Below are 25561 nucleotides of genomic sequence, written 5' to 3' on the forward strand. Positions count from 1 at the left end.
ATTTATATACACGTGAACTACGTCATAAGAGATCTTAAACGGGAGGCGTATATTTCCAATCTGTACCCGTTTTACAAATTGTTTTATTATACACTCATATTTGGGCGATTTTTTAACTGGCAGATCAATTTAGTTGATATTATATTCTTAGAGCAGTTGATATTACGAAAAGATATTTTGAATTAAATGTAGAAGAAACATTTTAAAACCGTTACATGATCGGAAATATGAGCAGCTATCTGAGGTCTTGTTCCTATGGTATTTCATTTCAGCCATTTATTATTTAAAAGAGACAAAAGCTTAATTTTTTTCCAGATAAATCACAAAGATACAAAGACACTTTCTTTCAGCCTAAAATATTCTCTATTTACATTTGTTAAAGACAGCGATTCCTCTGTCCATAGCTACATACATTTACTTGTGTTTTTGAGTAAAAAAAATCAATATTTGATTTTCATACGCTGATTATTGTTTTATAACAGAGATTTGCAAGATTTGCTTACTATATAAAAAAAGCTGCAGTAAAGGTCTGAACTACAATTTAAAGTCAATGAAATAAACCAAAATTAGATACCAATCATTTCAGATGTATAGGCTATTTTATATTCAAACATCATACAAATATTGACTAGTGAGCCGTTAAATATTTTGTAAAAGTCACCACTGCTTTAATTTCGCAATTACTGAATTACATGTACTTTTTTTAATAGTCTGCATGCTAAGGCCTCAACAACTTTAAGGTGAGGCAATTATTGATTGATTGAATATATTAAATCAACGTTATGTCAATAATGAATGTATTCTCGTGTGCTTGAATTCTATAGTGTTGGCTTTTGATATCTTGAATTATAAAATCAAATTAAAATTGTTTGAAACCATACTCGTCTTATTTTTTTTGTTTCCTCTGGCTATACAAAACATACTTATTTTTAAAATAAATGATACCAGAAAAAAAATCCCATATCGACAGTTATTTTATTTTTCATGGATGACAGTGCAACGGACACAGACACAACTCTGTTCCACGATAAACTTCAACGTACAAGGTGTTCGAACCAAACAGACAGCCCGGTTTGAGTATTCTAAAAAGCTTATTACAGGAAAACAAGATCATGCGAAAAGCACTATTGAGAAGGTTCATTCAAAATCAAAGACATAATTGTATTTTCAGAAAAACAAGAGGGCCATGATGGCCCTGAGGTCGCTCACCTGTATAGAGGCCCACGAAGCGGGGCCAGTTTAAACCCCAGGCCTTTCATTTGAACAAACTTGGAGGACACCCATTAGAAGATGTGTCATGATGTTTAGTTTTTACTACACACATATAATGAAAAACAATGACCCGCCCCCCCCACCCCCTCTGGCAGGGCCAATTTTAACCCAGGGGCTTTTATTTGAACAAACTTGGTAGACACCCATAAGAAGATGTTTCATGCTAAATATCTAAGCTCTAGCTCATTGGGTTTTTTAAAAGATTTTTTATGTTTTTACTATATAAATATAGTTAAAAAACAATGACACCCCAGGGTCGGGGCCAGTTTTGACCCCAGGGCTTTAGTTGAACAAATTTTGTAGACACTTACTAGAAGATGTTTCAAGCTTAATATCTAAACTCTAGCTATTTGGGTTTTTTCAAAGAAGATTTTTGAAGTTTTTGCTATACACATATAAGGAAAATCAATGACCCCCGGGGCGGGACCAATTTTGACCCCAGTGCATTTATTTGAACAAACTTGGTAGACACCCATTAGAACATGTTTCATGCTAAATATCTTAGCTCTAGCTCTTTGAGTTATTTAAAAAAAGATTTTTTAAGTTTTTACTATATGCATATAGGGAAAATCAATGACCCCCTGGGGCGGGGCCAATTTTGACCCCAGGGCTTTTATTTGAACAAACTTGGTAGACACTTACTAGAAGATGCTTCATGCCAAATATCTAAGCTCTAGCTCTTTGGATTTTTTTAAAAGAAGATATTTAAAGTTTTTTCTTATGGTTGCCATGGCAACCAGAGTTCTGCATGGAATTAAATTCTTTGAACAATTTTTAAAGGTGACCACCAAAGGAACATTCCTGTGAAGTTTGGATGAAATTGGCTTAGTGGTTTATGAGGAGATGTCATTTAAAGTAAAAGTTTACGGACGGACACTGGACGAAAAGCGATCACAAAAGCTCACCCTGTCACTTTGTATCATTTTACGCCTTTTTCCAACAGTATTTCAGTCATATAGGCGCTGTCACTTTGTGACAGGTGAGCTAAAAACGGTTTGAATTACACAAAAGGTTAATGACCATTCAGTCAAAAGTTACTACCGGTCTTTCATAACGACTATGATTACCATCGCAAATTTTCATGTGAACACTAACAATAATTGTGAGGTTCAAACTTCACAGATCTTCAATTCAGTCCTGCTAGAGTTATTGCCCTCGGAAAGTGAACTCCAATTAAGATCTGTGACATGTGTGAAGCTTCAAAGGAGCACCATATGCAGGTGTAAAGATTGAACTTTTACACAAAACTTTAACCAGGAATTACTAAGTTCAAAAAAGGTCCATAATTTAACTCCGTATGACACCCATTAATGATAAGGTTACAAGAAAGTTTTTTTACTGGTTGGTGAGATATTTGTACATATAATAGTTGGATCAAAGTGTTGGACATCTGAGTAGCATAGCCCTATTATTCTTCGTAAAGTTGAGCTAAAAAACCAGAACTAAAGAAGACTTTTAAGTAAGCACTATAAAAGTGACCAAAGCATATGAATCGTACAGCTCTTTGACTTCTTTTAAAATAGTAAATGTGCAATTACAAAAAAAAAAAGATAACAAACAAACTGTTCTGTATTCATGTTTAATAAATACTGTGAAAATCATCACTATATAAAGTTTATTGTTATCAATAATTCTTTCAACTTAACATTTTTTAAAATAATTTTTTTGACTTGCAATATATATACATTGATATAATTAAGAAAGATACATGGAAAAAGTGACATGAAACAGCAATACAAATAGTAAGCCCCGAATTACTGTTTATACCCTTAACATGCTATTTTTATAATGAATTTGTAAAAGGTATTCCAATATCAAAATACAGAAATTGGCCTACCAACAGTATAGAGCACAGACATGCATGTTTGCCTGGCTCCATACTGTGACGAAGACTAAATCACTTTCCATTAATAATTCTGTATAAAATCATTCTAAGTAGACAATGCCTTTTAATAATAAAAAAATCAATAATGCCAGTCCTAATTTAACCTTCAAATTCAACCAACAGGCAAAAGAAACTGGTTAAATGTTGTTTTTTTTTGCTGTTGATTTGTTGACTTAGTCGCCTCTCACGATCATGAGGGGGTAAATTGTGACTGCAATTCTTATGCCTTAACTATTAAGGGCAACCAAAATGGTATTAGTCATTTTGCTTACACAGCCAACACTGTTTGCTTTTTTATTTTGTTGATGCTTATTTCAATTTCATCTATGAGAAATAACAATGAATATCCTAGGACAGATAAAAACTCCTCTTTCTACCTATTAAATACTATTGGCTTTGATAGAACTGTACAATTTGTGACCACAAAATTAAATGGCTTTCCTTAACCCAATATATCACCTGGTTAGTACAAAATGCAATGTAATCATAATGCTAATGTAAATATATATTAATAAACTCTAATATCTCGTCCTAAACCGTACAATAATGTCTAGAAAATCTACAAATATTATTAAAAAAATTCTGGCATTTCTTTGATATTAATCGATTTACGTTACTGTTGCCCTACAATGAAAAAAAGTAATGTTTGCAACAAGTCACATCTCCTATTAACATATACATTGAGAATGTAAATAAAAAAAACAACGGGCTATCTAACTTCAATTTTATGTTTGGATCATTTTAATACAAATTTTATTTTTTCAATTTATAAATGTACAAAGAATATATTATGAATGTACAATACAGTATATATTTTTATTTATATTTATTTCAACTGAACTCCATGCAAAACCATGGAAACGCATCTTGAATATTAATTAATAACAATTTTATGGCATCATTAAATAATAAAAAAATACAACAACCAAAATAACCTCTTAACATAAAATTTTAAATTGTCACACTTGCATTTAAATAACAAAATAAAACATTCAACGACTCAATAACATAGATATTAAAATAAATCAACAAGGCAGTTTTTCTTCAAGCACTGTGTATTTCTATAGAAATAACATAATACACAGTCAAACCTGAAATAAATGGCCACCTTATGGTAAAACTGAATTTACTGAGTTAAGCTTGTGTCGTCTATAAAAATCAAACAGGTTCATATATGCCACGAACCTTATCTTAATGAAATAAATGGGAAAACATTATATATAATAGACTTACTCTGAATTAAGAATATTTGGGTTTTTCCCAGCCAATCCTGGGTGCAAACAAACCTTCGAAATTAAGTGCAACAGGTTGACTTATCTATTGTGACTATTAGTGCACCATAGCTAGAATGGTAGAAGTCGTGACCCAGGGTAGAAGCATGGAAATACCCACATATGCTGAGTTCTGGATAACATCAACTGGGTATAAGGTGATATCACCGACCAACTATATTTGAGTCATAGGAGATTAAAATGATTACCTCTACTTTAAGTATTGGGGATTAGCAATGATCTCCTTTATTGATAACCTTTATTTAGGTATTGGGGACATAACAACATGGGCACTTTACAATAAGGTAAAGTTGAATAGTAATAATCATCTTAAACAGTCTTTACACAAAACAGACTTACTGGCAAATCAAAAATTTGATGTTCACCTTCTGCAGACATACAAAAATATAGGAATGGGGTAGGTTGCTCTTCTTCAGACAAAATGGACGTTTTATGTGAACTTGTTTTTACTAGTATTTTTTATTAATTATCAGTCCCTTGCCTTTAAACATGAACTAAAATACTTTTCATTCTTTGAAAAAATGGTAAATAATGAGTTTTGACTCCTTTATGCCATGACAGTTATAACACTTTGTACCAGACCAATGAATTTTAGTGTTCATAAAGTGTAATTGCAAGAATACACATGGAAATAGACAAGATTTTAAACCAAATGTTTGTAGTTATTGGTCTTTGTATAGGTCCTTACAAAGGTGGTCTTCATTACAGGGATAACTGTATCTTAAGTTGATTTAAAACATTCTTTAATGTTTAATAATGTTTAATCAAAGTAACACTAGAACCCTTAAATTCCTAGCATATTTGTTACTAAAAAAAAATTATGTCATTGAGATTTGAAATTTCCTTTTTTCTCAAATTTTCAATTTACAATGCAGTAATGTCTGATTATAATCAAAACAATTACAGAACAAATAATAATAATAGTGGGTGCAAAATGTTGCCATTTTGTGACAAAATTCAAAGCTAATCAATATTTGGACTTTGTTTTTGAAATAAAAACAAAAATACAATTAAAACAAAAGAAAAAGAAATCATTTATCAAACATCAGAGGATCATGCTTACAAAATTTAACATAAAACCCTTTGTTGATGCATGAACTTTGTCTTATATCGTAGAAATTTCATATGCAAGCAAAATAACAACAACAAAACACAATGCTAATGAAAGAGACAAACCAAAATTTTTGTTACAAGACAAAAAAAAAAAATTAGTGAAAAGATTATCTATTGCACATTCCCCGATAAAAATATCAACAAATGCAGGAATAACATTCCAGGACCAGACAACTTGATCAACAACGAGTAGATCAAACTATCTGATATCTCAAATACTCTTCACCACTGAAATATTTATTTTAATTAGTATGAAATAGTTGTCAAACAAAATTATGCTCAAGTTCTCAATCTGGATTCCATAGCTATTATTAGGATTCTGCTTTATGTTTATTTCATGGAACTATATTGTCTATTTCATGGAAAAATAAGTTGTATAATAAACATTATTTAAAACACAGGAAAAACAGAATCAAACCTAATTATTATTTTTTCATTGTGAAAACACATTTTGTACTTTTGGAACAGATAAAAATCAAAATGGTAATCAAAATTGTTTATTTGCTAAATATGAAAATAACATATAAATTACAAATCATTTTGTCACTAACATTGAACATCTTATATATTAATAAATGCATGTAAATGAATCAAGTTTCTTCTAATCTTACAGATTTGTTACAAATCAAGCATAACCTATGAAACTTTAGGTTCATTTCAGCCATATCCAACATTGCCTTTATGTCCTTGACTATACTTAATATTACCAGCTCTTGAGTGATAAAGTTAAAAATTATAGCAGGCTAAAACTGCCACATCTTTTATAATTGTAAGCTGTGTATATCTGAGAGCAAAAAAAAGAAAAGAAAAAAAGGATCGTCTATGTTTAAACATATGACGTCAATCTTTTCTTCTGATAAAATTTATATATAATTAAGCTAAACCAAGGTGCGTCATTTGGCAGCTTTCAAGCAAATCATTCATTTTATTGTACAATTAACATGTCCAGATTCGAATTTATCAACTCTTGTTCAATTAAAGGTTTCTACAAAATAAAAAAACCCCCCAAAAAAAACACAATCATTACTTTGAGCAACCAACATTTTAGAAACCCAATCAGACAGCACATATATTCGAACTGGTCTAGATTTTGCTTGTGGCATAGCAGTGACTATTTTGTACACTCTAATGGTCAAATTCAGTAATAATTAATTCATGTTTAAAACATGTATGAAAAAAGCCTCTGGTTTCCTGGCAGTTAAAAATTACATTTTTATACAAAACTGGTAAAGTACTAAATGTGGAAGACTTATTCTTCTAATATTACAAACAAGTACAACCCTTTTTGCTTTGAAAAGTAAAAACCATTGTTAAGTTGGTTCAATTTAGGCCAGTGAATGAAGAAACCACACAAAAGCTACAGTTACATGTTTCTATAAATAGATTGAGCTATACAACCTGGTTATAAACAATAAATTGAACAATGCATTGAAACCTGAATATATAGTGCATGATCACCTTAAAAACATAATGCTAACTATTAACAACATGTCAATTCCTAGGACATGTCCATTGCACTTAAAAATTCTTTTTTTTCTTTCTCTCTACATCTAAAGCCAATATTTTACATAAAGTATCAAATATCAATTACACAATTTTTGAATTTAACCTGAACATTTTTTTTATACAAACAGGGATTCTCCCCCCCCCACCCCAAATCTTTTGTGACATTAGACTTCATGCATGAAAGAATAGTCTATAAAGGTACTATAATATCATTTTTACACTTAATATTGGATCATAAATTTATCACATTAAAATTAATGGTAAAATTTTGATAATGCATTGCATTTATTTCTGCTGTAATCACTTTTGTCACTGAAAATCAGTTCTGGACTTAACTTTCCCTTCGCTTTGAGCAGATTGAAGTATCAAACGGTAGCTGCTAGCATAGACAGCATAAATAATATGCTGGCCTATAAATAACTGGTGCCATTGACCACCAACAATTGCATCAGGTAAAGTACCACAGCTCAACAATACCGCAAAACTGTTAACTTTATAATTGTTTTTCAAATTTTTATAAATGCGAGACCATTTTGATTTCAGTTTTCTTATTGTAAATGAATTAATGTCTTTAAGATGTTCACAGTAAATGTTTAAAAAACAAATGTAAAATTTTACTAATTCTATAATTATTAGAATGATTGTGATTGGTTGATTTGAAAATGTTAACACTGGAATCTGATTGGTGAGATCAGTAGACTGGAATGGTTCTCCTTATTTGGTAATGTAGACTGTGTCCCTGTCAAACTTATTTCATTCCCTGGTCTGGGTCAGCTAAATATTTACCTGCAAATAAAATAACCAGTCTAATCTTTCTTAACAATAAACATGCTGTATTTCTTAAATGGACAATCCAAGTGTTCATTTTTGGAACTGTTCATTATCAATTTTAGGGATATGAAGATGAAAATTTTTAATAAACCCGGGCCTGGTAAAAAACCCGTCTTATAATACGGTGGGGAAATATTTATCAAACCAAATTGAAATTATTGACGAACGCAATTTACATAATACTTAAACCCACCTGCCAAATCTTTTTTGGAAGTGATATTTTATAACCCCGAACCAAAAAGTTAAACTCGAAATCCCCATAGAGTGGACCTCAGAAAGAAACTGTATGGCCGTTGTCGATGGAGTAGATTTCCCGTTGCTGAGCGTTAACTTGGCACGTATGGAGCCTGAAGTACCGCTTTCACTCACTTCAGATATATCATTTAACTTCCATGTAGCTCTTTTGGTCTCACTATTCCTGAATAATAACAAGACTATAGGTCTAAATATGCATCAATCAAATCTTTGTTGTTTTCAATAGAAATTGTAACAAGAGCCATGTCAACATGGCCATCCCCCGCCGAATGTGTTTGCTCATTGGAAAAATGTGTATGTAGTAGAGCGGAATAATTCCATTTTAAGAGGTCTTTTGGTAATGAAAACTGATGGCTATAGTGATTACAGATTTGAAACCTATGTGAATACTGATGGCTGAAAATAACAAAGGGCAATTACTGAAAAATAATGCAGGGTAGGTTATCATTCTTGTGTGCTGCATCCCTCCTCAGTAAAATCTATCCACCTATGAAGTTTCAAGTTGATACCTCAAATACTTTTTGAGAAAAAAATTGAATTGAAAAATTAAGTATGAAAAAGAACAAAGGGCAATAACACAACAATTATAAAAGGTAGAGTTATCATTCTTGTGCAGTGCACACCTCCTGAGTGAGATCTATGCACCTACGAAGTTTCATTTTGATATCTCAAAGGCTTTTTGAGTTATGCTCTGGACAATAATTAATTTTGAAAAATAACAAAGGGCAATAACTCAAATATAATGCAGGGTAGAGTTATCATTCTTAAGCACTGCACTCCTCCTCAATGAGATCCATCCATCTTTGAAGTTTCAAGTTGATACCTCAAATACTTTTTCAGATAAGCTCTGGACAAAATAGCATGAAAAAAAACAAAGGGCAATAACTCAAAAATTGTATAGGGAAGAGTTATCATTCTTGCGCACAACATTCCTCCTCAATAAGATCTATCCACCTATGACATTTCATGTTGATATCTCAAACTTTTTTGAGTTATGCTCAACTCAGGTGAAAAATTAGGTATGAAAAATAACAAAGGGCAATAACTCAAAAATTATGAAAGGTATAGTTTATCATTCTTGTGCACTGCACTCCTCCTCAATGAGATCCATCCACCTATGAAGTTTCAAGTTCATACCTCAAATACTTTTTGAGATAAAGGCTCGACAAAATAGAATGAAAAATAACAAAGGGCAATAACTCAAAAATTATGCAGGGTAGAGTTATCATTCTTGTGCACTGCACTCCTCCTTAATGAGATCCATCCACCTATGAAGTTTCAAGTTGATACCTCAAATACTTTTTTCAGATAAGCTCTGGACAAAATAGCATGAAAAAAAACAAAGGGCAATAACTCAAAAATTGTATAGGGAAGAGTTATCATTCTTGCGCACAACATTCCTCCTCAATAAGATCTATCCACCTATGACATTTCATGTTGATATCTCAAACACTTTTTGAGTTATGCTCCACTCAGGTGAAAAATTAGGTATGAAAAATAACAAAGGGCAATAACTCAAAAATTATGAAAGGTAGAGTTATCATTCTTGTGCACTGCACACCTCCTGAGTGAGATCTATGCACCTATGAAGTTTCATGTTAATATCTCATAGGCTTTTGGAGTTATGCTCTGGACAAAAATCAATTTTGAAAAATAACAAAGGGCAATAACTCAAAAAACATGCAAGGTAGAGTTATCATTCTTGTGCACTGCACTCCTCCTCAATGAGGTCTATCCACCTATGAAGTTTCAAGTTGATAACTCAAATACTTTTAGAGATATGCTCCGGACAAAAATGTCGGACGGAAGGACGGACGGACGGAAGGACGGACGGAAGGAAGGTCGGACGGACGGAGACTATTTCTATATCCTCCGCCGAAATTTTTCGGCGGGGGATAATAACCATCTACTATAAAAATTTATTTGGGTAGGTTTTAAAACACACCTGCATTGATTAGGTTAAATGTGTCTTTACAGATTAACTGATAAGGTAGAGCCAATACTTCTGACTTTCTGCATGACAGCTGTGTAAAGGAAATCTAATGTCCCTAAGACAATGGACAGGGCATAGACAATTGAGGTAGTTAAATAAACACATAAATGGCAAACATGAATTGTCACAACTAAATTTCTCAAATACATAACTTACTATAATAGCTAAGCATTTCATTTAAAAACAGTTGAACATACCAGTTGCCCTCCGGTATACTTTGCATGTTTGTCACCCCTCCATCCACTATAACTGTCGCACTGATATTTTTTAATGTTGCCCCTGACGTCATAGCTGACGGATTAAATCTATAATCCAGTCTATAGTCTGTACAAGTATCCTCACATTTCCAGTATACAACTACTGGCAATGGGGTACTTTCAACACCTGGCTGGGCCTTCAACTGACAACATATACAATAATCAGAATATAAAAGACGTACATTGTACAAAAACGTTTCACAAAACAGAAAGTGGTATCAATGTTTCAAAACCATTCAACTTGCCCTATTAATTAATTTAATCAAATCATTAAACATGGCTTTGAAACAAGGAATACGGCTTTTTTGTATGTTTATGTTTATTCTTAAAAATTTTTACTCTAAACTGGGCAATTTGCAGCGAAAATCAGTGAATTTAAATCCATTTAACTTATTAAACATGTATATTCAAGATTTTCGCATGGTATATTGCAAACTTCAAAAAAAGTGATGGTTCCTTCTGAACACTAAATTTTTTTTAAGTGTCAATTAATTTCATAATGTCCTATCAAAAATTAAGGGTAATATAACTTTATGAACAGGAATCCAAGAAATCCATATTTTACCTGATATTTAAGTATGTCTATTTTTTAAAATAGAGCGCGCTGATTTATTCTTTCTCCCTGACTTCTTAAGGGTGATCACTGGTGGTTGGCCCATATCAAATGGTTAGACCACAAACCGGCCCCCCCCCCCCCCCCCCCCCCCCCTGTATCTATCGGACTGACTTAGAATTCCCTACAATCACAAAACCAGTCAATTTAATTTAAAATCTATTAAACATGTGTTTACCAAAAAAATGAATTGTGTTTTTTTAAAAAAAAAAAATTGCTGGTTGACAGTCAAGGACTAATAATCTCATATATATATCCTGGATAAAAATATCTCTGTCAAAAATCTTCAGGACTTAGAATGCACCCAATATTTACTTTGAAAATAGAATGATCAGCACATTTCATTAAATCTAGAAATCTTCATATTAAATGGCAAGATATTAAACCATATAATATTTTTTATTAATAGTTATAAAGATATTTGACAGTAGGTTATAGGGCCCAGTATTTAAATTGACTGGTTAGGTTTATATGTAACCGAAAGGGCCACTGGGTGGAATGGTTATTAGGGCAAAAACAATTTGTTTACACATGGTCATATAACCTGTCCAAAAGTCTTTTTTACCAAATTATTTAAATTATGGCAAAATTTCTTCCTTAGAAATTAAAAAATTACAAATTTACTTCATAAAAATTTGTATTTAACTTAGGAGTATATTTCACAAAGGCCAGTTGTCTATAAATAAGTCATTATAAACTTCATGGGGTTATCCCCAATGGAAAATCATTGTAACAAAACATGCATGTTTTTCAGATAAAATTAAAATATAATGGGATACTAATAGTGTACAATATGAATGCTTTCAAAATGAAACATGACCGCTATAGAAAGTCTAATAAAGTGAGTGGTACATGCTGTAAAAATAAAAAAAATATATAAAGTCACAATAACTTAATCATAATACAATATATATATTTAGAGTTGTCTATGAACAAGAGATACAAAAATGACACAAGTATGAAATCATGAATCAATAAAAAAATCTAATAAATAATTTACATTTTACTTTATAAATGATGTTTATAAAATAATATTTATATCTTGCGCTGAATTTGATACCTATATTTGGGTGACTTACTTTTAAACAAAACAAAAATATTTACTCTGAGAACCTTGTTTTAACATTTATAAGTATAATAAAACTCTGACTAGCTAATCTGAACATGTCAATTTCACTTCAAACTCTGTCTACCACGCTGACATTAGATTTCAAACTCTGCCTACCAAACTAAAATAAGACATCAAACTCTGACCCCATAATTAAAATTAGAACTAATATCAAGTATTATTGTTACAAACTCTAGTCAAAGGTAAATATAATTTTCTTCTGAATGTGACTAACATGTAAAAACATTTAGGTCACAGTTTTACAGCATTTCTACTTCAGAGGAAAGTTTATAAAAACAGTTTCATTATGAAATTCATATTCCAATTGGCATTTTCAATTTTACATAAGCCAGCCAGCAAAAGTTAAAAAAAAGTTACATACACCTGCAAAAGCAGCAGGGTTGCATAGTCAGAAGGAATGCACTACCAGGACCCTTGTTTCAAAGCTTTAAGGAGAACATTAACCCTTTGTATTTTGGGATCGGAAATGTCTTGCTTTGAATTTACCAGCATATGGGATTTCAACAACCTACAGTGTTGAGCCTGGTCAGCCGGCATTATTTGTGCATGCCGACCTGGCTCTGTACTGGTGGTAGTGTCTAATTACCATCACTGTTACATTTGTATTTTTAAAGGAGAACAGTTTGGTCAAATTTCCAGACAAAATAATAACTTGGTTTCCTTTAATTATTCTGAACCATTTCCCTCAAAGAGAATAAAGGGCCCTGCACTATTGCAGAAGTAGCAGAGAATATAGGGAAATAGATTTCAGCAATACTTCATTTTTATTGTCATCTTACATTTGTTGTGGACATAACATTCTTTATAGGAATACGTTTGTTTAACTTGCCAAGTAATGTTCAAGCTCAAATATAGTAAAACATAACCTTGAAAAGCATAGGTGTTCAATGAACTTTTTTTTATAGATATTAAGTGAGAAGATTATGCATTTACTGTTGCCATTTGTGTTTGTGAATAATATGTTTATATTAACAAAGAAAATAACAAAATAAATGAAATGTGTAACAAAAAATAACTGACTGCTGAAAGAGAACAAGCAAGTAGAAATACTTCAAAATAGTCTCCACAAAAACTTTCAACACCAATTAGCAATTTTTACACTCACATTTTATTCTCAAGTGGTAATTTTGAAAAACATTCTTTTTTTAAACAATCCAAATCTGGTAACAAAAATATATTACCTAGATCTTTTGCTTAAGCAGAATCAGTCAGCATTTTTGTGAAGACCCTATTCAAGACACTACTTTTATGATGAGAAACTGTCAACTCAAAACCATACTTGTAAACCCCCAATCCCAATAAAATGGCATCATGAAAGTATGAATATTAAGTAATAACTCTCAAAAAACCAAAACAATTTAATTTGTTACTTGTACAATACATGCTGTTATAATCAAACATTTTTTTTTAGAAATTTGAAAACCTCAAAAAATCAATTTCACAACCACCATGCCTTTATTAATAAAACAAAACCCCAACAATTGACAATTTCCTTCAAGTAACTAAATACAAAGAAAGAAATCATTTGGCATATAGTCCAATAAAAACTGCAAGCGACATAAATCACAGAGGTGTGGGGGTATCCACATGCAAAACTTAGGGGTTAGCACGTGTGACCCGTGCTCTCATTACTTACTCTGATACCAATTGCTTATTTAACAAAATTTGTTCCAATTGTGACCCATTTTTGAGTCTAAAACTAAGAGCTGCAGGATTTGGGTTTTCCATAAAAACCTTAACGACTCCCGCAGGAAATGACATCATCAAATTGCCGGTCATTTTCACCGAACATCTGAAACAAAACGTATCAGCAACAAAGCATGTAGTAATATATAGATGGTACAATTTTACATAAAAGTTCTGCTTAATAAGTTATAAATTTTAATTCTCATTCAAATGATTTTCATGTCTGTATTAATGCATAGAATAATCAAAACCTCTATCATTAAATCTTTTTCTCTGCCTGTAACTTTTATTTTTCCTTTCAAGTCTCAAGGGAGAGTTTTTAAGACCCAAGTAAGTTGTTCACCTCACACTCCTGGAGAATGTGTATGAGTTTCTTCTCAATGACAAAAGCATTTCCTGTTAGCATTCTCAGAATTTTATCATTCAAATAAATTTTTGCCAAAATACGAACTGTATTAATATTATAATCAATATTTCATTCCTCACAAAAAAAGTTTTGTTTTAATTTTTATTTCAACACCTTCACCTGAGCAAAATGATAAAAAGGTAAATATAAATAAAGATAATATATATTTCAAAACAACATTCAATAATTTTAGAAAACTTCTATCAGACCAGTTCATTTTCTTTTTAAATTTACTTTCTTTTTTTTCAAAATAATGACATCACAGTGGTAAACATCTTCTCAACTTAACATGAGGCAAAAGCTGCTATGACTTTATTGCAAAATGACTAGAAATAGGTCGACATTCACAGATTTATTAGTGTATTTATCTGTTTTTTTACACCTATTTCAACACAGTTGCCTTTTTTATCTCGATGATCAGTCTACCTTACTGGCTGTATTGGATGAATAACAAGTAATAAGCGATTTCTCTGTAATCAAACATGATTTTTGAATCAGACTCAATGTCCCAGATCAATTGCCATTGCGACATTTCCATTTGCTCAAGAATTGTATCAGCCTACACACAATTACAAGTCTGCTGCTCTCAGTATTGAGCGAAGCAGGAATCATTAATAAATGAGTAAACAACATTTATATCATAGAATTTTCCTACTCTCAAAGATGTACATATCAGATTAAAAACTGTAGCATATTCAAAAACTCAAAGTCAATATTGTTTTACTTATTATCCAAAACTATTAGGAACTACTTCCTCTTTTCACAAGCTACATTATTTAAACCATGTCCTATACTAAATTGGACACTTTCACAGTCAAAGATTTTTTCATAATTTGTAATAAAGTAATCCAGAAATAGACCTACTTGGTAGCATCTGTTCCCTTGAAGTATGCGTTGATAGTTTCAGTAAAGGCAACAGCAAGAGGTACAACATCTGCCATTCCTATTGTCAATGGACTTGGACCACGCGAAGACCCTACTGGCATTGATGTCGTGTTCCAGGTAATAGCACTACCTGAATCTACGCGGTTCAAACCAAACGGACTGTTCCTCCCTGACGGTCTAGCAGGTACCTGAAACAAAGCAGTACCAATAAACTTTTTAGGAAATTCCAAAATAAAACAATGCATTCACAGTAACTAGGCAAAATCAAACTGAAGCAAACCAGTTTCAACAAACATTAATTTAATGTTTTATTGAAACCTATCAGTTACAATTACAACTAGGGGGTCCAAATGCAATACCAACCCAGGTCTTCATATCAGCTTCCTATACACCAAATAAGATTACAATATCTCATTCCTAACTCTAGTTATTGTCCGAAAACCCATTTTTCGTAACGGTGACCTTGACCTTGACCCAAAGGGGCCCAAATGCAATACCAACCAAAGTCTTCATATAGGCTTGCTATACGCCAAGTTTGATAACAAATATTCTCATTCCTAACTCTTTGTTATTGTCCTGAAACCATTTTCTATTTTTAGTAACACTGTAACGGTGACCTTGACCCTAGGGGGTCCAAATGCAATACCACCCAGGTCTTCATATAAGCTTCCTTTACACCAAATTAGATTACAATATCTCATTCCTAACTCTAGTTATTGTCTGGAAACCATTTGTCTATTTTTCCTAATGGTGACCTTGACCTTGACCCCAGGGGGTCCAAATGCAATACCAACCCAGGTCTTCATTATAAGCTTGCTATACACCAAGTTTGATTACAATATGTCATTCCTAAGTCAAGTTATTGTCCGGAAACCATTTTTCTATTTTTAGTAACAGTGACCTTGACCTTGACTCCAGAGGGCCCAAATGCAATACCAACCCAGGTCTTCATATAAGCTTGCTATACGCCAAGTTTGATAACAATATCTCATTCCTAACTCTCGTTATTGTTCGGAAACCATTTTTCTATTTTTAGTAACGGTGACCTTGACCTTGACCCCAGGGGGTCCAAATGCAATACCAACCGGAGTTTCCACATAAGGTTGCTATATACCAAGTTTGATTACAATACCTCATTCCAAACTCTAGTTATCGTCCGGAAACCATGATGTGGACCGACCGACGGACCGACCGACCGACCGACGGACCGACCGACAAGCTGACTCCTATATACCCCCCCTAAACTTCGTTTGTGGGGGTATAATTAGCAAAATTATATTAAAATGTAGATGGTATGTCAAATTATTAAACATTTTATTGAAATAACATTAAGCTTACACTAACTAAGGTAGAACACCTTTATTTCTAGAGGGTTGCCTCACTGGCAGGGCTACACCATTTTTTACAACATTACAAATAAGCTTACCAAAGGTATCACATATTTGTTTTTTCTAAAGGGCGGTCTCTGTAGCAGAGAAGGGGCTACACCATTCTCTACAACATTTTAATACACTTACCTGAGGTAGAACACCTTTATTTCTAGAGGGCGGTCTCTGTGGCAGGGGCGGGGTTACACCATTCTCCACAACATTTTAATACCCTTACCTGAGGTAGAACACCTTTATTTCTTGAGGGCGGTCTCTGTGGCAGGGGCGGGGCTACACCATTCTCTACAACATTTTGACTAGGTGACATACTAGGCTGATCACTACCAGATAATTGAGTCTGACTCATCAAGTCACTCGTATCTGAAAAAAAGTTATCATTACATATTGAAATACATAGTCTACATTTAATTCATTAAGGATGACCCTATTGAGCATGTATAAGTCACCATACTCATGCATTAACATCTGCAGAAGCACAAGGATGCATTTAAATCCCAAGCCCGCAGTTCCAAACAGATGCATTAGCACTATTCATGCATAAAAGTATACATCAAAATTGGTTATTCCACATTTCATTATTTGTATTTCCTATAAAGAAACCATTGCTTGTTTGATCCTTTCCGCCTGCTAGGGCTATGTCATTCAATTATGTCATTTGATGTTATGTTTTCATAATATAACTACTGGGGGCTGTTTTTATATCTCACATGTTCACAAAAATATATCCTTTAATGCATATTCCGTTAACATTAACCTATCAAGCTACAAACATCGGCCTTATATGTGGAATATGTGGAACACCTTTCTCTACAGAATTTTAAGCCAAATTATATGAAATTCCTTATTTAATATCAGCATGTAACTGAAGTTTTTAAAAAAATTATCCTTAGATAATTGATATATAGACATGTGCTAACTAATTTTCATAAGGTGATCATAGGATCATATTAGAAAGCTCTGTGGACATTTAAGATGATAATCAGACCGTTTTTACGAACATATTCTGACCAAGTACAGATGGACACAAAAAAGAATCTTCATCATTGGAGCTGTATCATATTCATAATCAATAATAATTTTGTAGATTTTACAGATTCACTACTAACTAGTTAAAGACTTAATACTTACAAGATAAAGACTTAATACTTACAAGATAAAGAATTAATACTTACAAGATAAAGAATTAATACTTACAAGATAAAGAATTAATACTTACAAGATAAAGAATTAATACTTACAAGATAAAGAATTAATACTTACAAGATAAAGATTCAATACTTACAAGATAAAGATTCAATACTTACTAGATAAAGAAAGAGGTGATGAGGTTATAGCACTAGTATCACTATTATTGAACACACCATCTGACATGGGTGAAAGGGGCGACGGTAACTGATAACCTCCCCCTGTTGGTGTTGAAGCACTTGATGCAAATATGTCTATATTCAATAAATCTACATTAGACTTGTTTGTCACAACACTGAAAAAGACAAGTCAATATTATAGAATAAAAGATATCCTTAATAAATATCTAGTTATGTCATGTTGAAATGACAGCCAGACAAATAATTAAAATGTAGAATAAAATATGCACAAAACCAACATTTAACAATGAAACAACCTTTTTTCTGTGGTGAAATAGGGAAAATATCTGATTTAATAAAAAGTCCAACCACTGAGTAGGATATGACCAAAAATGTGTAAAAAAATTGTCAAATAATCCAGATTAACAAAGGACATTTCAGTAAAACTAGTCTGTTGGTGAAATAAATAAATTTCTCATAATAAACACATCTCTTTCATTCACTCATGACATTTCACAAAGAATTTCGTGATAAAAGAAAATCTTTCAGATACTGGATGTGATAATTAATGTTACAAATAATATGACAAGTAGCATACTCTAGAGTATCTGACTCAGACTGTGATCTCTTCATCATCATCTTCTTGTCTATTGGAGTTGTTCGTCCTTTCCTCTGTAAACATATTTTGTTAGTTTAAATATTATTTATTACATAAATCTTTCAGCTCATTTGCCAACTTTTTGGAACTAACATGTACTAGTGTCATAATTATGAGGTTTTGCCCATATTATTATCCCATGTCTGAATTGTCAAAAATCACAGCCTATTTAACAACAAGCTATCAAAACCACTGTAGATCAACTTTAAAGCTAAACATTTTGAGAATGCCATTCTTTTTTCCAAATAAAATAATAGATCTACATGATTTTTGTGAGACAGATTGAAAGATTGATGCTTCTCACCAACAGCTTGATTAAATAGATGGACTGTTAATAAGAACTGACAAGAAGTGTGCAGCCTTTTTCTCAATGGTTGATTGTATGACAAAGGGCCATGCAGAAAATTTCAAAATTAACAAAGTCAAACTCTTTAAAATCTAGAGTAACTGGTCTTAGTCAGAAATAAATTCTGAATAATTGAGATATAAATAACTTACCCCTACTGTAGGTGAGAGTCGCAGCATGCCCATTGATGTCCTAATATCATCTACATTTGCAGACGGCTGAGTTCCTGTTGGACTCAAAGGCTTAATTTGAACTTTTAACTTTTTCGCAATATCTGAATCTGTAATTACAATCAAAACATATTTAGCAATGATTTTCAAATACAAATTTCCAGAGAACTATTTCATTAATACACATGACATCATACATGTAGGACATCACTAAAATATGAATTTACTATGAGGTAAAAAAAAATAAAATCTATTTTTTGCCTCAGTGACCTTGACCAATTAACCTTTACCCCAGCCAAGACAGTCAAGGACATGGCCAACACACCAAATATCTAAGATATAAGTCAATGAAAAGAGAGAATGAAAGTATATGTAAAAATAAATGTTATATTTCATTAGACTTACCTGAATCCGAGTCTGAATCTGAGGAATACCAACTTTTATTATCACCATTATCTAGTACATAGTCAAGGATATTTACAATTATTATATGATCTATTTCTAGCTACCATCTCAATGGTCCAAACAGTAGTCAACAAAACAATTTATACAACAATAATTGAGCCGCGTCACGACAAAACCAACATAATGTGTTTGTGACCAGCATGGATCCAGACCAGCCTGCGCATCTGTGCAGTCTGATCAGGATCCATGCTGTTCACTATCAGTTTCTCTACTTGTAATAGGGTTTGTAAGCAAACAGCATGGATCCTGATCAGACTGCACGGATGCGCAGACTGGTCTGGATCCATGCTGGTCGCAAACGCACTACGTTGGTTTTGTCGTGATGCGGCTCATATTGTCTTGGTCAATAATTGTCAATATCTCTTCATATTCAACGGCTCACAAGTCAATAATTTCATGATGATGAATGGGAAAATACAATTCAGCTGTTTTTAATGGCTATGTGACAGAAAGATAATGCCTTAATTTTTTGCTCCAAACAAATTTGTTCATAAATTATGTGTTGTACCTACAGTGGGTACTCATACTAAAATATGACACAGGTGTAAGCCACTTACAGATATATACATCTGAATACAATTTTACTGTGTTTATTCTCCAATCTTAAAGAGTAATATATTCAGGCACAAGACGCTACTTAAATCCATTGAAAACTAGCCGCCATTAAAAAAAAAAAACTTTCAATAAATTTTTCTGAAATCAAAGTCGAATAAGTTCATTAAAAAAATTCAGCCAAGGTAATAAATAATAATTTGGTTTCAAAGTCACTATATACAGTTACAAGCTTGGTCAATATTAAAATGAACCGCGTCACGACAAAACCAAAATAGTGTGTTTGCGACCAGCATGGATCCAGACCAACCTGGGCATCCGTGCAGTCTGATCAGGATCCATGCTGTTGGCTTACCAACTCTATTACAAGTAGAGAAACTGATAGCGAACAGCATGGATCCTGATCAGACTGCGCGGATGCGCAGGCTGGTCTGCATCCATGCTGGTTGCAAACCCATTATGTTGGTTTTGTCATGTCGCGGCTCAAATGCATGTTTATTAGGTTTATTAGAAAGGATATTATCTGCACTTGTTGGTCGTATACTGAAACCTTCCTCGTCAACTTCTGGAGCATTTTGTGATGCTTCACCACTTTCTTGTGTATCACTGAAAACATAGTCATAGCATCAAATATGATTCTATTTCACATTAATCCAGTTAATCCTTATTTCATAAACACATTAAAACCATTTAGATAAAAAAAAAATTCATACAATTAATGTTTTAAAACCACTCTTTATAAATACAGTAAAACTTTATTTCAAAAACACATCAAAACCACTTTTCTAAATTTATTAATTCTGCATGAATTTGGCATATCATTGACTCCATTTCCAAATGGTTGTAAGAAAACGTAATTAAACTAAACTTCTAAGCGAGTAACAAAGAGCCAGAGTGTCAGCAAATGCTTGTTTGACATGAATGCTATATTAAGTTGAAATGTCCTAACGTTCCCTACATTATAATATCTTTCGTTATATAATTAACTCTTGCCTCATCTAAATACAAACATGTTTAAAATGGCCCTTTCACCTTATCAGACTATTGGCACTCATTTCGATTGGTCAACTGACCTTTTCATGACATAGATGCACCAACAGTAGCAATTTTTAAATCCCCCATTGCCCCCTACCCACCCAATTTTCCACCTAAGAGATGGAGCTTATATTTGGAAAAATACTTACACTGATTCAGAATCTTTATCATCTTTGTCTTTTTTCTTCTTCTTCTTTTCTTTTCTCTTCTTTAAAAACCCTAAAAGAACAGTATCACAAATGTCAGGCTTATTCACCTCTATGTAAAAACATTGCAAATAACATAATAAAACATAATGATACAAAAATATTACAAAATTAATGTGCTTCAAAAATGTTTATTGTTTACAACTTATGAGCTTCATAAATTTCTCTGTTTTTTTTCTCTCTTCAAATGTAAATAATTTCATTAAGTTTCAGAATGTGTATAATTTTAACATACTGTTTGAATTAAGAATAATTATATTAAAATTTTAACAATTATACATCTCAATTAAATAATCACAAGTCATTTTACACAATATGATAACATTAAACAAAATTCATTTCATACATTTAATTTGAAAAAGCTTTAATTTCAAAATTAAACAAAGCAATCAATTTCAACAACAAAAGAAAGACGCTGCAATATTTCATAAAAACTAAAGATATACATTGCAAGTTAGCAAAGCCAAATGTTAAAACATTAATAGGCAGTAAACAAAAACACAAACAAACAAGTTAACATATGTTAAATCTGCATCAAATGAGCCATAATTGTTCATGAAATGCTGCAAAACAAGGTCTGAAATAGCAGACGACTGTGATGAAAATTAGGAAGTAATAAATAAGATATGTCAGAAGAACTTTGTTAAAACTTTTGGCTTTTAACCTTAACCTTCAGTACAGAGCTGGCTGTGCAATAGGATAAGGATCTATACTGTTGCTTCCGATTCAATTGTGGGCAAATCTTTTGAATAATAAAATTCAGATACACCTTTTATCTGGCTTTTTGCATAATAAGATAGTCCAGGTTTGATTCTTGAGCAGTCCAATTTACATTTTACAGATTTTAATCTCAAAATGCTTAACTACTCAGGTAACAGAACAGAATCTTGTATGATTGCTTGTGCACACCTGAGCACATTGGATTTCATTCAGTGACATTTTATGGCTCAAATGATTTAATCTCATATCTTTCTAGCATTCACGATAAAAAATCTGCAAATTTAGTGCTCAAACAACAGCAACATAATATAAACATATACAAAATATAAATGAAAACACCCTTAACAGAAAGGAGGGAAATTGGGATTTTTAATTTGCAAATTCACACAGTCACATCTGTTTATACAATGTATTTGTAAGCTGTATATTGACATAAATTACACATGTATCACTATGATGTATACTTAAATAATATATTTACTAGACTTTCTTGTATCAAATCTGCTTTTTTTAATATTCCAACTTAACTGTAGACTTCTAGAACAGTTTCATACATATTTGATTGTACTGTCATATTCATATTCTTAACCTTCAAGCTATTTAGCATGAAAGACCAACTTGCTCTTGCTCCATTGTTATTCTACAAAAGTTTCAATATTAAAAAAGTTAAAATTGCTGAACATATAGCCGAGTCTGGAAACACACTACATGTATGTGCACCCTGGTAGGTTGCCTTGGACTAACATTACTGTTTGTACTGTTCATAGATATAAACTTAACTACAGCTGAATTGTTCAGATTAATTTGTTTTCCGAGTAGACTATAAATATTTTTCTATCATTATTATTTACATGAATTTCAGGATCATTTCCTATTTCGCTCTTTTAATACTAAGTTATTTTCAGGCTCATGTGGACATAAAATGTAGAATGTATACATGCTCAATGAAAATCTTGAAATTCTCACCTGACATGCTTATATATGTAAATTTCCCAACTTCATTTATTCATTTAAATCAATTTTAACAGTATGTCCATATATAAAACTAAGCCATGTGGACAGATGAGTGACATTGAAATCTCATCCTCTTCAATAAGTATAGACTTTAATTAAAATCTTTAATTAGATAAGTCTGTTTTCCTTCCCTTGTCCTACCTATCATGTTAATTAACTGTCAATACCGGCATTAAAATCAAAACATCAAATTGTTTTCAATACACTACAACCACCTTGGAGTATGGTAGTGCCTATTAAGTGCTAATTAATCTGCTTCTATGGTATTTATTATTCTTAGGAAGGTTTAAAATGTCAGTCACAAAGGACTATGGGGTGGGGTGTTGGTCAGGAGTTATGACCTGTACCCTACTGAATTTCTCTAAACAAACTTTACCTTTTGACCTTACCAATGCAAGTTTCAGAAATTTTTTATATCAGATGTGTCTGGTTAGACTGTGACAACGGGTACATCAATCATTATTACCAAATACAGGAAGTTTAAAAATCTTCCAATACAAACTTCTCATAACATCTCCTTGAATCATTAGTAACAAACAAGTCTAGCCATTGTCATATTTTAAATTTACACAACGACTTATGTAAGCTACTTCCATGGATTCTTTTAATTTAAATACATTTATTAAATCTTGACTGAGCAAAAAAAATTCTTGCATTTTTTTTACTTATCATTTTCAGACCAAACCAGTACAGGACTGGTATAATATAAGGGAACTGTTACCCAAGAAGGGCTTGAACCCAAATTCACTGGTTTGAGAGGCAGATAACATGAAAACTAGGCCAATCCCTCCCCTTTTAATATCCAGAGATCAATTTACAGACCCGCCACCCACACTAGTAACATATGTAAATTATTAGACTTTACCTAAAAATGCTATTTTGTCTAATGAAAGAGTAAAAGTTTATACTATATGAATATATGATAGAATGCTAAGGTGTTTCTATCACATTTTTCTGGCTTCTTACCAATTAAATAAATATTATCTCTAAAGCCGAGACCAGACAAATGGACTTAGTTTATTCCAATCTTCTTATATCTATTTTTTTCTTATCTATTGTGATAGTTGCTCCGACTTACTTCAATTTTCATACACTATAAACAGGCTTTAAATAGCCTGACAACTGACAAGATGTCAACTTAATTGTCTTATGAAAGAATCTGAATCATACTTTATATAATAACAGATTCAAGTAAGCCTGATTACAAATACAAAAATCAAGAGTATATATTCTACAGTGCAGCTAGAGGGCATCATTCTATACACACATAAAACAGAAATAATGAAACTGAATAAAATACAGATGTGCTAAATGAAAGTAAAAAAAAAGATGTATTTCTACCATAGTAAACTCATATCTAAGACTTGCATGCATTCTGTATTACAGTGTATATTAATTAATCAGCCATTCACCAGTAGAACTATAGAAAAGCACATAACTTTTAGCCCATAGATTCTAGATACAGTTTTTATTGAACACAAATATATGCATATTTTCTTTTAGTTTGCTTAAAAATTGTCAATGTAATGAAAGTTTGCTTCAAAAATTGTCAAGGAAAAATACATTATCTTTTCTCTTTCAAGAATTGTACAAAAAGTAGCAAAGAAAGCTTAGTTGATTATATGGATTGAAGGGAGGGCACTGCACTATAATTAAACCTTATCTTCCTTAATTTCTTATATGGTCTTATCCATATTTCAATCTTGACAAGACAATTCAGCATTTTAAGGAAAATTTTAAAGTATGTCCTGACTTGACAGCTAACAGTGCAGACAATGAGCTTAGTCTTTTTGTACCAAAAAGTTTCAAATTAATCAAAATTAGTGTTTTAGAAACATCTAATGTGTAAGAGTAAACATGCATTTATTATGTTCAATAAAACACAACAAAGAATTTGCCAGATTCAGATGTGACGGTGTGAGAAATTACATGTTCGGGAGACCCGTAGTTTGACGCTGCGGCTCAGAGGTCCCGGCTGGTCGGATGGTACGGGACTTGCACTACCACTTGAGTCTAGAAAGAAATCACCATGCCCGCTATTGTAAAACATTTACACAGGAAAAATATGTTGATTCTAAGCTACATATAAAAGGTAATTTGTGTATACAGTATTACACGTTGAGAAAAATTAAATATTTTTGAACTGGTTTTGCCAATAATAATTCATACAACAATCTGTGCTAAAGTGTAGAAATATTGAAGGAAGGGAAGGTCCTTACTTTATAATATACAGGACTGAGGGTAAAATTTTATTACAATTACATGCATATACTGGGAAATACCAATTACTGTTATAACTTTGAAAGGAATCCTTTTTATTTTCAGGAATTTACGCATGAAAAAGACTGCATATAGTGGATATTTTTTTTCCAAAAGCCTTGCAGACAGAATCAATATTATTGAAAAGTGACAAAAAGCCTTGAAAATGATATATCAGAATATAATTTTTCTCTCTTTTATCTAATAATGTTCTTAACTTGAAAATTACAAAACTTTGACCAAACTTTGCAAGACCAGTTTATTCACATGCCCTAGTAGTTAGTTCTATTTACACATTTTTCTACACACATCTCCCTGCAC

The 25561-nt window shown here is 32.2% G+C and overlaps 1 protein-coding gene across 1 annotated transcript in view; it reads right to left on the reverse strand.

Annotated features, from left to right (window-relative positions):
• Positions 1 to 25561, reverse strand: part of LOC132750113 (F-BAR domain only protein 2-like) — a 70276-nt gene that overhangs the window by 14454 nt on the left and 30261 nt on the right. Inside the window, exons 13-22 of the mRNA XM_060740058.1 lie at positions 24911 to 24994; positions 21191 to 21260; positions 20527 to 20612; positions 19395 to 19448; positions 18972 to 19099; positions 18414 to 18487; positions 17816 to 17991; positions 16729 to 16871; positions 15103 to 15311; positions 13783 to 13938 (exon numbers count right to left, since the gene is read on the reverse strand). Of these exons, the coding sequence (XP_060596041.1) occupies positions 13783 to 13938; positions 15103 to 15311; positions 16729 to 16871; positions 17816 to 17991; positions 18414 to 18487; positions 18972 to 19099; positions 19395 to 19448; positions 20527 to 20612; positions 21191 to 21260; positions 24911 to 24994 (1180 nt within the window). The remainder of the gene's footprint in view (positions 1 to 13782; positions 13939 to 15102; positions 15312 to 16728; positions 16872 to 17815; positions 17992 to 18413; positions 18488 to 18971; positions 19100 to 19394; positions 19449 to 20526; positions 20613 to 21190; positions 21261 to 24910; positions 24995 to 25561) is intronic.

Source organism: Ruditapes philippinarum, unplaced genomic scaffold (genome assembly GCF_026571515.1).
Source record: "Ruditapes philippinarum isolate M1 unplaced genomic scaffold, ASM2657151v2 ctg4219_1_1_1_1, whole genome shotgun sequence".
Taxonomy (NCBI): domain Eukaryota; kingdom Metazoa; phylum Mollusca; class Bivalvia; order Venerida; family Veneridae; genus Ruditapes; species Ruditapes philippinarum.